This window comes from Teleopsis dalmanni, chromosome X, assembly GCF_002237135.1.
Source record: "Teleopsis dalmanni isolate 2A chromosome X, ASM223713v2, whole genome shotgun sequence".
NCBI classification, from domain to species: domain Eukaryota; kingdom Metazoa; phylum Arthropoda; class Insecta; order Diptera; family Diopsidae; genus Teleopsis; species Teleopsis dalmanni.
The window spans coordinates 7,416,142-7,428,968 of NC_051848.1; the positions used below are offsets into that span (position 1 = coordinate 7,416,142).

General features: G+C 30.1%; 4 protein-coding genes across 4 annotated transcripts; 2 read left to right on the forward strand and 2 right to left on the reverse strand.

The window, feature by feature from the left end:
- Positions 1 to 392: 392 nt before the first annotated feature.
- Positions 393 to 1,328, reverse strand: LOC119689952 (calmodulin-related protein 97A-like). Its single transcript, XM_038104904.1, has 2 exons — positions 684 to 1,328; positions 393 to 631 (listed from the first exon to the last, which is right to left on the reverse strand). Exon 1 carries the CDS (start codon positions 1,145 to 1,147, stop codon positions 701 to 703), a length of 447 nt encoding a protein of 148 aa, XP_037960832.1. The 5' UTR covers positions 1,148 to 1,328; the 3' UTR covers positions 393 to 631; positions 684 to 700.
- A 3,715-nt stretch (positions 1,329 to 5,043) lies between these two features.
- Positions 5,044 to 6,097, forward strand: LOC119690048 (mediator of RNA polymerase II transcription subunit 25-like). The gene has a single exon (XM_038105031.1). The coding sequence runs from the start codon at positions 5,288 to 5,290 to the stop codon at positions 5,999 to 6,001; it is 714 nt and encodes a 237-aa protein (XP_037960959.1). The 5' UTR covers positions 5,044 to 5,287; the 3' UTR covers positions 6,002 to 6,097.
- A 1,758-nt stretch (positions 6,098 to 7,855) lies between these two features.
- Positions 7,856 to 8,579, reverse strand: LOC119690232 (40S ribosomal protein S19a-like). Its single transcript, XM_038105249.1, has 2 exons — positions 8,400 to 8,579; positions 7,856 to 8,325 (listed from the first exon to the last, which is right to left on the reverse strand). Exons 1-2 carry the CDS (start codon positions 8,498 to 8,500, stop codon positions 7,881 to 7,883), a joined length of 546 nt encoding a protein of 181 aa, XP_037961177.1. The 5' UTR covers positions 8,501 to 8,579; the 3' UTR covers positions 7,856 to 7,880.
- A 2,972-nt stretch (positions 8,580 to 11,551) lies between these two features.
- Positions 11,552 to 12,257, forward strand: LOC119661957 (neo-calmodulin-like). The gene has a single exon (XM_038071480.1). The coding sequence runs from the start codon at positions 11,632 to 11,634 to the stop codon at positions 12,103 to 12,105; it is 474 nt and encodes a 157-aa protein (XP_037927408.1). The 5' UTR covers positions 11,552 to 11,631; the 3' UTR covers positions 12,106 to 12,257.
- Positions 12,258 to 12,827: the final 570 nt, after the last annotated feature.

Sequence of the window (12,827 nt, forward strand, 5' to 3'; positions counted from 1 at the left end):
ACATTATCACAGAATGACGAATCAAGACTGTAAGTTTTCGAAAGAAAAGTTCTTCATAAGATCTTTGGTCCTCTACGAGTTGGTGATGGCCATCACATGTTTATCACGACATTAATATAATTGAGCGAATTAACATTTAGCAGCTTCACTGCATTGTTCATGCGTTGAGGTAGGTAGACCGTATTTCCAGTGAAGTGATGAAGTTGAGGAAGTTGAAAAAGCACTAACCACATATGGTATACGAGATGCGCCTAAACAAGCATGCTGCTTTAGGCCTACACCCGATAACAGGCCGTTATGGCCATTTAAGCAAGTAATTAGGTTTATTTATAATATATTATTAATATTATTATATTAAAAATAAATTATTAAAAAAAAAATTAAATGCATACTGAAATGTGTTTATGTACTGTTTTATATTTTCAATAGCCTTAAATATATATATTCTTCGTATATTGATGTGGATTGTCCTATAATCATTTTTGTGATGGTTGTGGCTTTGCAAAGAACGAATTTGCTCTTAAATTAATGTATGATTGCCTATTTTCGGTGAGTATAAGAATAAAATTCTTTGGACCCATTAAAGGCTGCACTTGCACTCCAACCAATTCTTGCATATGTGAGATGTAATCTAATGTAATAAAATTATTTACATATTGTATTTCAATATAACGAATATTTACAGTTGCGGATTAACATGTTATTCCTTAAATGGATTCATGAATTTGAAAAAGTCCTCAAATTTAAGCTTTCCATCTGATGTGTAAGAAACAGCCTTTTGAATTTCATCCTCTGTCATATTGTTTGCGAAAGCAAGGCGTAAGTCATCAGCAGTGAGAAAACCCTTACTTTCTGTATCCAAATTTTTAAAATATGTTAGCATATTTTCTGTGGTGTAAGTTTCAATCATTTTGATAGTTATCACGGTTATGAACTTATCAAAATCGAAAAGGCCAGAGCCATCATCATGCTCCTGTGTAATAACTTGAGCTTCCGTTGTCGAAATCGGGTGGCATAAGAATGCACAAACCCAGCAAATAAGTGACGTAAATTTTTCTGCTGCCAGTTTTTGTTCGTTGGCTTCGGTAAATTCATAAAACATGTCTTTCAAAAGTGCAAGTTGCTCATCGGTCAATTCTTTTGCCATGTTGACTTTTCCAATTGAAACGAAGAAATAACGTTTTATTAATTCACATTAGATTTTGATCAATTCAAATATACGAAATAAATTTGAAATACTTTTCATTTGATACTAAGTATTTCGACACAACCCACCAACGAGCGTTGTGAAGAAAACTAAAAATTTTGAAAAATGCAATCTTAACGTTTTTGAGATAATTTTTATTTGGAAATAATTTTATTTCCTTTAATACCTATGAAGTTTTTCAACTTGTCCAAGCCAACTAAATCAAAATAAAATTTTTAACAACCAAAATTTTAAATGAATATCGATTTACCCTCTCACGTTGTACAAGAGTAAATGTGGTTTATAAGGTCTCCGCAATCCTTTTAAAATTATTACAAGCCCTTTTGCTAACCTTTTGTAAAGCTTTCTCGATTATATGAAGTGTAGAAAAAGATGTCATTTATATTTACATTACTCGAAACAGCTGTATGGTCAGCCAAAAATTCAATTAATTAAAATAATATAAAAAAAGAATATTTGTTGTTGTAGTTCAATACTTTTCAAAAAAACCTCTTTTTTTATTTGTTTTACAATAATAAATATAATTATTAAAAATATTCACCAAAAAAAATCTAATAATCAACCAATATTTGTTCAAATAGTAATTGGGGAAAAAGAGCACTGTTGAATAGGCAACATGCTGCGAACGTGCAAGCAGCATGCTGCCAATATAAGCAACATGCTGCTAACGAAGCGGTATGCCAATAACATGAAGAAAAATGTTTAAATGAATTCTACTCAACAGGGGTAAAAATGAATACAACAGGAGATAAGGGAATTTTTATAATGAATAAACGAAGGAATTTTTAACATTAAGCAACATGTTACTAGAGGAAGATTGTATTAATAAAAAGGACTTTCTTCTATTGAATATTAATAGTATAGAAATATGTTGCACATTCACTTTATTATGAGTATTTCACTAAAGTAATCATGCAATCACTAAAGTTTTTTTTTTTGCAGTAGGTGGAAGCATCGAAAGCCGCCATGAACCCACTAAACCACCTCTTAGGAATGGATGTGGAAGATTGCTGCCGTTCAACGAATACAACCCCCATTCCAGTAAACGAAAGTAGAAGGAGAGCAGAAGGGCTTAGTATTTAGCAAGCTAAATTCATCAAAGCCGAAGATAGACTAATTCACTTAGGAGAGATGGAAATAACGATGAAAGAGATGGGTTTACACAAGATTGCGAGGGGGGTCTAATTATGTATATACTCTACACTCAGGATCAAAAAAACCACGATTGTAAAGCGGAATAAGTGGAGCTCGGATGAGCTCTTCCTCAAGATAGTGCGCAAGGAATTGTGGAGGCTTATGCCTCATAATCTCAAGCAGTACTGTTGGGAGTGGATCTACTTGCAGAACATATTTAAATAAATGCATTATTTTGTGAATTTATACCATTTTTTCTTCTTTACCAAATTAAGCTTAACAATAAATTCCTTTTATTTAAATACGAGCTCGACATTAAATTTATTTAAAATTATGATTTAACTTTCACTTATAAGTACATATCAGAGTCTCGTTACCATTATAAAATGGAACTTGTCTTCATTAATTTCCCAAAACACTCTTTTTTGTACAAGTTTTTAAAGATACTTTTTCAAAGCATTTCGTTAGATATTCTATTGAAAAAACTAACCATTACACCTGCGGCTAGTAGGATATTGCAATAATTTGTATTCAGATATTCATTATAATAGGTTATGCCTTCTCAGCTCATTTCAGATAGTTTTTGTATATTTATCAATATTTTGTGTAGATCATTGTGTTGCTTCATATTTTGCTCGAAGCCTCTGAATAAAGGCATACATCCATTATCAGAATTGCCAGCGGGGTATAAATAAATGACCTTTGGTTATACTTAATTTCAAGAAATCGGAAAAATGTGTTTTTGAAACACTATTCACTCCATCCGATATATAAAGTCACCGTTACTTGAAATATTTTGTAAAAATGTGAAACATATTTTTCATTTAGGATATCTATTCTCTGGACTTGGATCAGTCAGTGTTTCAATGTTGGAAATACGAGCGGTATTTAAATCTAATGCAAGCATTTTTACTAAGTTATGTACCAGTTCTGTAGTGCCACCACCTAAAACAAACGTTCGTTTTTCATAGTAAATTATTGCAACTTCCAGGATCACAGCACAAATCCTGATGACCGATGTATGCATTTTCTCAAACTGGGTAAAATAATTAAAGGCGATGAATATCACATGAATAATAAAACCAGTCGTTCCACCAATTGCTTATATATATATTGCACATGACACAAATTTGTTGACATCTATAGCAGAACAAGATCTTTTGAGCTCAGATAAAACTTCGGTGCTTTCTAGAATGTGAGACCAATTTGTATCCCCAGTCTATTTCTTCTACCTTTAAGAGAGTAGAATAATACGCTTCTTCAACTGATTTTGTAATTTAATGCGTAAATTTAACCATACAAAGTATCAGAAATACTTTAAAAAAAGTTGAGATCCAACCCAGCCTATGTTGATGGTGTAGAGAAAATTCGAATGAATAATATATGTAAAAACAACACAAGCATTATATACTATAGAAAAGATAATTTCCTAGACTATACTAAACAACCGTTATATACATTACATTATAAGTTATGTTGCAGGAAAATAGATTCGTTGTTAGCATATTATTAGATGTATTTAAAGAGAAAATATTAATACTTAAGAGTAGTACAATCCAAATATTTTAGCTACGGCTTTAGTTGATAATGATGATCATTGCTTACCAGTTCAATGTCATCTCTTTTTTTAAGCTATTACTGTGATAATAATATCTTCATAATAATATCTTTAATATCTTCATTCCAACTTTTTCAAATTTGAGAGAGCATATTTTATAAATTTAATATACTCAACATATTTCCAAAAGACAAACAAATCAATGGTTCTGACTATGTATGTATGTATGGTATATATATTCTGACTATATGGTTCTGACTATATACAAATAGATTTATGCACATTTCATGCAAAACTATTGTACTAGTGTTGTAGTAGATTTACAATACAACAGAGAGAAAATCTTATAATATTTGTTATATGCGAATTATCTGTGATTATCTTATATTAAATTATAACAGAATATTTTATAAAATCCTATAAGATCTTAACAACACAAAAACCTTAATATATCAATATGTAAGTGTCGTCTCGCGTTAGTTATGTTTCTAGCACATGTATTTAAAAAAAAAATTACGAACATAATGTATATGTTGATTACAGATAAAATCTTATTAGATCTTTTGCGATCAAAACTAATCAGAACGGCAATAAAAATAGTTCAGGATGTTCGCGCATTACGATGCTTGATAAGTTGCACTACACTTGAACACCTCAAATTTTCAAAAATCTTCAAGCTGCTTTAATATACTCTAGTTCCTGAAACAGAAAATCCACTTCATATATCATTTATTTTCGTTTAGTTTTATACAAACAGCTAAATGTGCTCGAGTACATTGAAATGCTCGATGTTTTCGATCAATTCGAGTAACTCGAGCACTAGCTTAAATCTATTTAAAACATTATTTGAATTCATTTGTTTATTTGCAAATAAGTTCGTTCTGATAAAGAATTAAACAGAACAAATTACTTACACATATAACCCACTTATTGCATTCAGACAAAATCGACACAAAAATATAAATCGAAATTATAATCATACTCTTATAAAAAAGATATATGCCGATCTTTATTTTTTTATATTTTTATTAACTTTAAAATTGTATATATAATACATATATTTAGATTATTTGTTTATTTTAAGGAAAAAATTATTTTTTAATATTTTTTTATAAATAACAACCCTGCTTTCTAGTTCCTCTGTAACGTTGCTTACTTGCAAATTGTACGGACAATTTAAATCAGCTGATATTTGACTGCAAAAAAGGTGCTATAAAAAAGCACAACTAGAGCTCTTCGCCGTGCCTCGGCAACTTACGACTAAGCTCGGCAAGGGGTTAAAACATATGAACTGGATGGAACAGTTGTATCGTTCAGCTCTTTTATACGGCATATTCGCTTCTTGTTCTTTCTTTTTCGAAGGTGCTTGAGAGAGTTAACGTTGGTTTATGTCAGTTCGACGCGTGGCAAATTTAACAGCTAGAAATTTGGCCATGGATACTGCCGAAAATAATCAACAACAAGAATTATATACTGCTCCAGAAAATGTGAATATTGTACAACAAGAAGGTCGACCACTGACTGAAGCTAATGGTACTCGTGAAATGCAAGAAAATGAAGTGGTGCCTGTTTCTCCTTTATCCACCAGTGAGACTTGTGCTCGTACTCGCGAGCGTGAAATGAAATGGATAGGAAAATTGAAATGGTATAAAATGTCAAAACGTAGCGGGCAAAAAATAACACGCACAGCACTGTGTGCAATTAGCTTAGGACCTGGTAATCCCGTAGTGAAATGCAATAGATGGGCCAAAAACATAACTTTGCAATTAATTCCTAAAGATGTGGTGGGAAATATAAGCCGGTTGACTGAAGATTGTGAAGAGATTACATTCAACGTAGCTCTATGTAATGCATTTCATTCGCTTGCAAAAAGAATAAAAGAATTTGTCGGCTGTGTATACTTTAAACGTAGTACCACTAGGACCGCTGGCGATATAATGGTGGCATTAATTCTGTGCGCACGAGTGAAGGATGGATTTTTAGGTTTTATACCCAAAAATGATTCGATGATTGTGGAGCGACTACGCAAATACATTCAACTGGTACAAATGGCTGAGAACACCAATGCAGTTGGAAACAGCAACATAATGCATTCCACTTAAATTGTTAAAAATTTTAAATACGAATACGTAAAATAAATAAAGAATGCTAAAATCAGTTTAGCTGACTATCAGTTTGATAGTTTATTTAAAAAAGAAGTCTCTTTGTTGATATTTTTCTATTTAATAAAGATTGAAATCAAAACACAATACCTTTTAGAGGATATTATAGATGCATGAACATATATCGGATCAGTTAAGATAGCTTGAATTAATTCAATTCTGTAGCATATTGTGTTAGAAAGCACGTTTATTATTTATTGCATTAAGGACTAAAAAAGTATATATATTTACATATACATACATACATATATATATATATATATATATATACTTTTCTATGGAATGAATGAAAAATTGTGGAACAATGTGGAGGAACATATTTTAATGTCATTATTTAAGCAACATATACAAAATATTTTCAATTTTAATGGTTATGACTCAATAAATATTACTATCTAATATTATTATTTTAATTTATAATGGATATCGCAAATAATAAGAAAAACATAACCTAAAATTCTTTAAATTGTATTTGTTTAGAACACAGTGTGCACTGTTGCCAAGTTTACTTTGACTAGATTTGTTTGAAGTGGTTTTTAATAAGCGCTTTTGCTTCGGAAATCTTACAACGTGGGTGCATATATGCCCTGGATGATTTGGGACTCCTATCTACTAGAAATAGGTGTATTTCTAATAGATGTGCATTGCGTTACATCGAAAGATGTGCATTTTGAAGCCTACGAATCGGGAGAATGCACCAATAAACGCCACATTTAAGAGAATGTATATATGTGTGTAAATTTATAAATATTAAAATCGAAATTTAAAATTAAAAATGTTATTTAAATCGAATGAAAACAATAATAATAGCGGTGTTAATTTATATTTTCATAACAGTCACCACTACATAACCGATAGGGATCTAGGGTAGCCTGTCTGAAAGTCTCCCTTTTTTAAATAATAGAACGTCAACAAGGCTGGCAGGTGACACTGTCTTTACTGTTGTTGGATGGTTCCGAATTGAAAACTTGATCACTATGGGACGCAGTAAAGTAATATAGGCTGAATTGCTTGAAAAAATGAGTCGCTTAAAGCCTTGATTTCTCCATAGTATAATTATGAGAATATCATAGTGTCTTTAAGTATAAGAAATGCAATTGTGCACACAGTAAGTTAATATATTAAACAATAAAATCACTAACTAACTAGTATCTGAAACTTAATAAGTGGCTAATAAGTGACACTGAGAGAATGTACCCACCACAACCGGACTGAGAGGTGCGAGATGAGCATGATATTTGATTTTTTTTTAATGAATTTTATATCAGAAAAATTTCAAAACTAAGAATCTATTGAAAGCTGAATTGTTTCTGATACTTGTAAGGCCTTCGTGTTTATAATAAAAATTATTTTTAACCTTCTGCTAACTTTTTAAGAAACCAACGTAAAAGAATATATAAATCAGACTGTAACTCCTTTGAAAACATATCAGAAAGAGAAATTGTCCAGCTATTATCAAAGGCATGTCGACCTGAATAGCTACTATATCAACATGGTGTTTTCTACAATTTTTTAAATAATTAAAATATTTTCGAAATAACTGAACAGTACCGTTTAAAACGGTAAATATAGTCACCTTTAACAAAATTCACATAAACTAAATTAAAGTTTTTAATTTGCAAGTGTTCCGACACAGTTGGAATTATTAAGTATATTGGCTTTAAACGCTTACTCTGTCTTGTAAATACTCTGTCTAGTGCTGAGAACACTTATATATAGCAAAGCAAATCATTTTTAAGCTGTCTGACATTAAAAGCCACATATATATATAAATTACGTATATTTATATTTTATTTTTGTAATATTCATACAATTAAATTTATGTGTTTCTAATTTTAATCTTATACATCCTATTAGAAACTGGTTTGCGTATTTTTTTGCGTTTCTGCTGCAATGCCAAGACCTCCCTGTCTATTTTAATAATCACTTGCGCAAGCCGATCCATGTCACGTTGCAGAGTAGGTGTCAATACACGACTGCCATTCGGCTTACGAATCACCATTTTCCCATCCTCTAAAGCTTTTAAGGCTCTGCGCATAACACCACCAGAAGCTTTGCAAAAGCGTCCAGGACGATTACCACGACGGAGGCGACCGCCATAAATTTTGCAAAGCCTACCAACGCCAAGAGGGCGCCGCTTGTACAAATGACGCAAAATTGAAGCACATCGCGCATAAAACCAATCGGCATCATCTGGTCCAATTTCCTTGAACATGCCAGTCTTAAAGAATTCAATATCCGTTGGCACCTTAACTTTGCCATTTCTGTAAAAAATTTATATAGACGAAATATTACTATTTATTTATTTTACTGATTATATAAAGGTATATATACTTACTTTTTTAACATAACGGCCAATGATGAAGTAACCGCGTGTTGATCGACATCAGTCATCAAAACCGAAACTGCTTTCGATACAGTGTAACGTTTTTTACCCATTCTTCTAAATTCCTTTCAGAGCACAGCGAAAACACGACCACACACGAAGACCACAATGTGAAAAAGAAAAAGGGACTCTCGTGAAGTTAGTTGCTGACTTCTGAATATATGCCTGTCATCTAAATTTGAAAATGTTCGGAAATTCTGGAATACTATTACAGCACTCAATGCAATCATAATTAAATGATCGCAGTTCATTTGGTATACACAAAAAAAAAATTTAAGTAAAAGTTAATATGGAAAGTTATATATATATACATGCATTACATATATATATATATATAGTATATAATATTGTATATATATTCATCCTGAAAAATTCTGGTTTGTACTTTAACAGTAATTTAATAAATAGTGTAGAGAAAAGTCTTTAATAACTTAATTACAAATATACACATTAAAAGCTAACTACAGCAATTTAGTTCTAGATAATTTAGCCAGCGGTATGATAAAATTAAGGTTAGGGTAATATAATATATATATATATATATACTGCAAAGAAAACCTTCACTTTTATCATTTTGGCAATCTTAACATATTTGGTAAAAAATATTAACATGTTAAGTATATAACAGTCACGACTTCAAAATGACTACTACATAATTTACCGTACTTTTTTTTTTTTAAATTTTCGGCAAAGGAAATAAAAAGCACTTGTTTACATTCTTTTTTTTAATAAAAAAAAGTCAAGTAATACCTTGACACCATTAATTCGAAAAACAAATTCTTAAAAGCTATGAAATAGAGCATTTCAACTAAAATAGTAAAAATCCCACAAAGCTTATATTAAAGGAACGAAACAGCTGTTATAGGTGATCATCAGTCATTGGACTGTGGGTCGAAAAACTTATTTCTCACCGCAGTTTACACTTTCTTGCGAAATGCTATTGCTCGATGAATGCATTTTTAACAGATGTGAGAGAAGAAATTTGTATATACACAAAATAAATATAATAATTATTACATTAAAAATTTTTATTTTATACTTTTATAATTTTTTTCAGTTCTTATAACACAAGTTTCCAAATTTTGATATCTTTAGAAAATAAGCGACACGCTTACAAAAGAAAAAGCCTATTGATATTTAAGTACAAACTTGAGCTCCTTATCCTTGTTTTTTTACATTTTCCTATTTTTAAAATCTATAAAAAAATAATAAGACCTAAAATTACTTATTTTTTATAAAAACTCACGGTTTAATTAACAGTGAATAAAATTTGACAGAAGTGTACACTTTTTGACAGAAAAATTTACTTCTCACAGCTGAGGTAAAATAGCAAAATCAAATTTTAAGCAAATTTTTTCTGGTACTTGCAGTTTCAAAAATAATTAAATAAGAATAATTAAAGACAAGAATAATTTCCAAGACTACTGATGATGGGTATATGGTAATACTCGAAACAGCTGTATGTTCAGCCAAAAATTCAATTAATTAAAATAATATAAAAAATAAAATTTTTGTTGTTGTAGTTCACTACTATTCGAAAAAACCTTTTCATCAAATTTTTGTATACACTTCAATTTGCACAGTTGAGGAATAGACCCCCTGGTCTAATTTTTTTATGGTGTAAAGCAAGGTTGCTATCCCATTTTATTCGGATATTTTAATATTCGAAGTTATTCGATTATTCGATTACCCGGATAGTAACGAAGTCTCCGGAGTTGAAAAATTTTTTGTAAGTCCGGAGTTTTCGAATATCCGTATATGTATATCCACGGTTGCCACTTATGGTACTTTAGTACCAAAGTTGGTACTTTTTTTTTTTTTTTTCGTTTGGTACTCACGTTCAAAAAATGGTGGATAATTTATTGTGGATATTTCCAATTAATTTTTTTATGACTGCAATTTTGCACTATTTTATATTTTGTTCATTTATAACACTATCAAAAACACAGAACGAGAAAACAAAAAGGTCCAAAAAAATTTCGGACCTTTTTTTACAGAAATGGTACATTTTTAAACAAATTTTGGTACAGAAAAAAATTTTCAAGTGCCAACCGTGTGTATATGTACGTATATGTATTTTATATAATATTTCATAGTTTCTTCAATACAATATCATTAACATAAATTATAAATATTGATATAAGTTATTTAAAATGTGTATTTTTTATTTAGTAATATATAATCAAATGAAATAAAATAAGTGAAATAAAATAAAATAAATATTACACACACATAATTTTCTCGAAAAAGATATAGAAGAGTAAGTGAAAGTTAGTAGAAAAATCGTGTGTAAAATTTTTTGGATTATTCAAATAATATTCAAAATGTTGTGTAATGAGGTGAAAATATTACGCAGTACAAAAGCAAAAGGCCTAATGCTACACAATGGTGCATGATCATTTTCCCCACCAGGTCTTGCTATTTTGCCCACACGGTACCTACTCACCACGATATTTGCTAAAATAAGAACACTTTCTGAGAAATATTGTTGTCTGTTTTAGTTTCTTGACATTAAAAATCCGTTTTGAGAAAATACATCAAAGTTGTAATTAATTACACAAATATCATATTACTTAAAAAAAGATGAATCGAATTTTAATTACAAATTTTTTAATGAGAATTTTTTTTTTTTTGGGGGGATGAGATGGAAGTACGCACTTGGATGTTTAAATTTCAAACATCTTTATATTTTTCCGAAGAATTACCGAAGGTGAGTTATTAATTAAAAATAATACAATTTATTATTTTAAAAAATTCTTGCTTTTATTTTTGTGCGCAAACCTTCAACCTCTCGAATTTCGGCTGTAGAATTGTTACTTTCATGCTTTTATAATCAAATATTGGTTTCAAAGCCATGCCCACAGTATATCGCTAAATAGCAATACACCGGACATAGTGATGGCTAATCAGCGGGATGTGCACAATATGTCTAACAAAAAAATTGATTAAAATCTAAAGCTGTACTTAACCCTGTTTTGTTCACACTACAGAACATTACATAGCAACTATAATAATTTCATTTTGATTATAATTAAATACACATCAAAATTTAAAAAACATAAATATTTAAATTCATTGAAAATTAAATCTAAAAAAATTAAAATAAAAAATTTTTTTTTATCTAAAAATTGTTCAGAAAAATTGTATCTAACTTGGCATTCCTTAGCAAATCAATGCAATTAAAATGAATCAATTATATTTGAAACAAGTATCTATCTTTCAACATCTTTTCAATTTAATCGACAAAGACCAAGATGGACACATCACACGTGAGGAATTTTGTGTTGTCTTGCGTTATATTGTTCCCAACTCAACTGAGGAAGAGGTGCAAGATATAGTGAATAAAGTTCAGACCGATGCGAGCGGTAAAATGGATTTTCAGTCATTCTTTAATTTTATTGAATCTAAAATAAAGCAATTCGAAACTGACGACGATTTATCTGAAGTTTTTCATATATTGGATAAGGATTCCAATGGTTATATCACAGCCAATGAGCTTGGAATGGTTGTTAATAATCTAGGCCAAAAATTAACTGAGGAACAGCTAACTGAGATGATAAATGAAGTCGACACCGATGGAGATGGACAAATAAGCTATGAAGAATTTATTAATATTATGAGAGGAACCGATGATAAAAATTATAGTACAAAGCAATAAAATTATGATTTTCAGTGTTGGAGTAATAAGTTTGTAGATAAGTCTTTTCCATCAAACTAATGAGTTTCACTTCTGTCTCAGTGTGTCATTGGTCTATATTGAAAAGACAATTGCTTCAAGATATTTGGAAAAGAAGTTATTCTATTAAATTTAAAATGTTATATTTAAATATTGTTGTGTGTAATTAATTAAATTGCATAAATATTTTACTTTACTCGTAATCAAAAAGATTTGCACAGTGCTTTTTGATATTTAAATATTTAATTTCTACTTAGTGTCCTTTGAAAATTCTTTAAATTTATAGTGTAAAAACTTTCAATACAAATTTTATTATTAAGATATAAATGTTTTTGAACGTTCCATAAATTTGAAGTCTTATAAAAATTTAAAAATCTTCAAAAAAAAATTTTTTTTGCTATACCTTAACGTTTTTAACATTCGAAAATAACTTACGTGCTGCAGTAGTAAAACATCCATACTAAGGGCATTAAAATGGAAAAAAAACTACTATCGGATCACCTTTCCTATATGAAGGAAATGTTTACCATAGTCGATATGGATCACGATGGTTTAATTTCAACTGGAGAACTGATAGCATTGATACGATTAAGTGGGCAACGACTAGGCCAAAATACCTCTGATGCTGCAGTTGAGGGTATGGTTCGGGAGATTGTTGCTAATGATTGTGGTAAATTTAATTTTTCAAACTTTGTACAAGTGAT

Excerpts from the sequence above, each read along its gene's own strand:
- LOC119689952 (XM_038104904.1), bottom strand. The coding sequence starts at position 1,147 with ATGGCAAAAGAATTGACCGATGAGCAACTTGCACTTTTGAAAGACATG.
- LOC119690048 (XM_038105031.1), top strand. The coding sequence starts at position 5,288 with ATGTCAGTTCGACGCGTGGCAAATTTAACAGCTAGAAATTTGGCCATG.
- LOC119690232 (XM_038105249.1), bottom strand. The coding sequence starts at position 8,500 with ATGGGTAAAAAACGTTACACTGTATCGAAAGCAGTTTCGGTTTTGATG. Across the intron at positions 8,326-8,399 it reads TTGGCCGTTATGTTAAAAAA|AAATGGCAAAGTTAAGGTGC; the intron begins GTAAGTATATAT and ends AATTTTTTACAG.
- LOC119661957 (XM_038071480.1), top strand. The coding sequence starts at position 11,632 with ATGAATCAATTATATTTGAAACAAGTATCTATCTTTCAACATCTTTTC.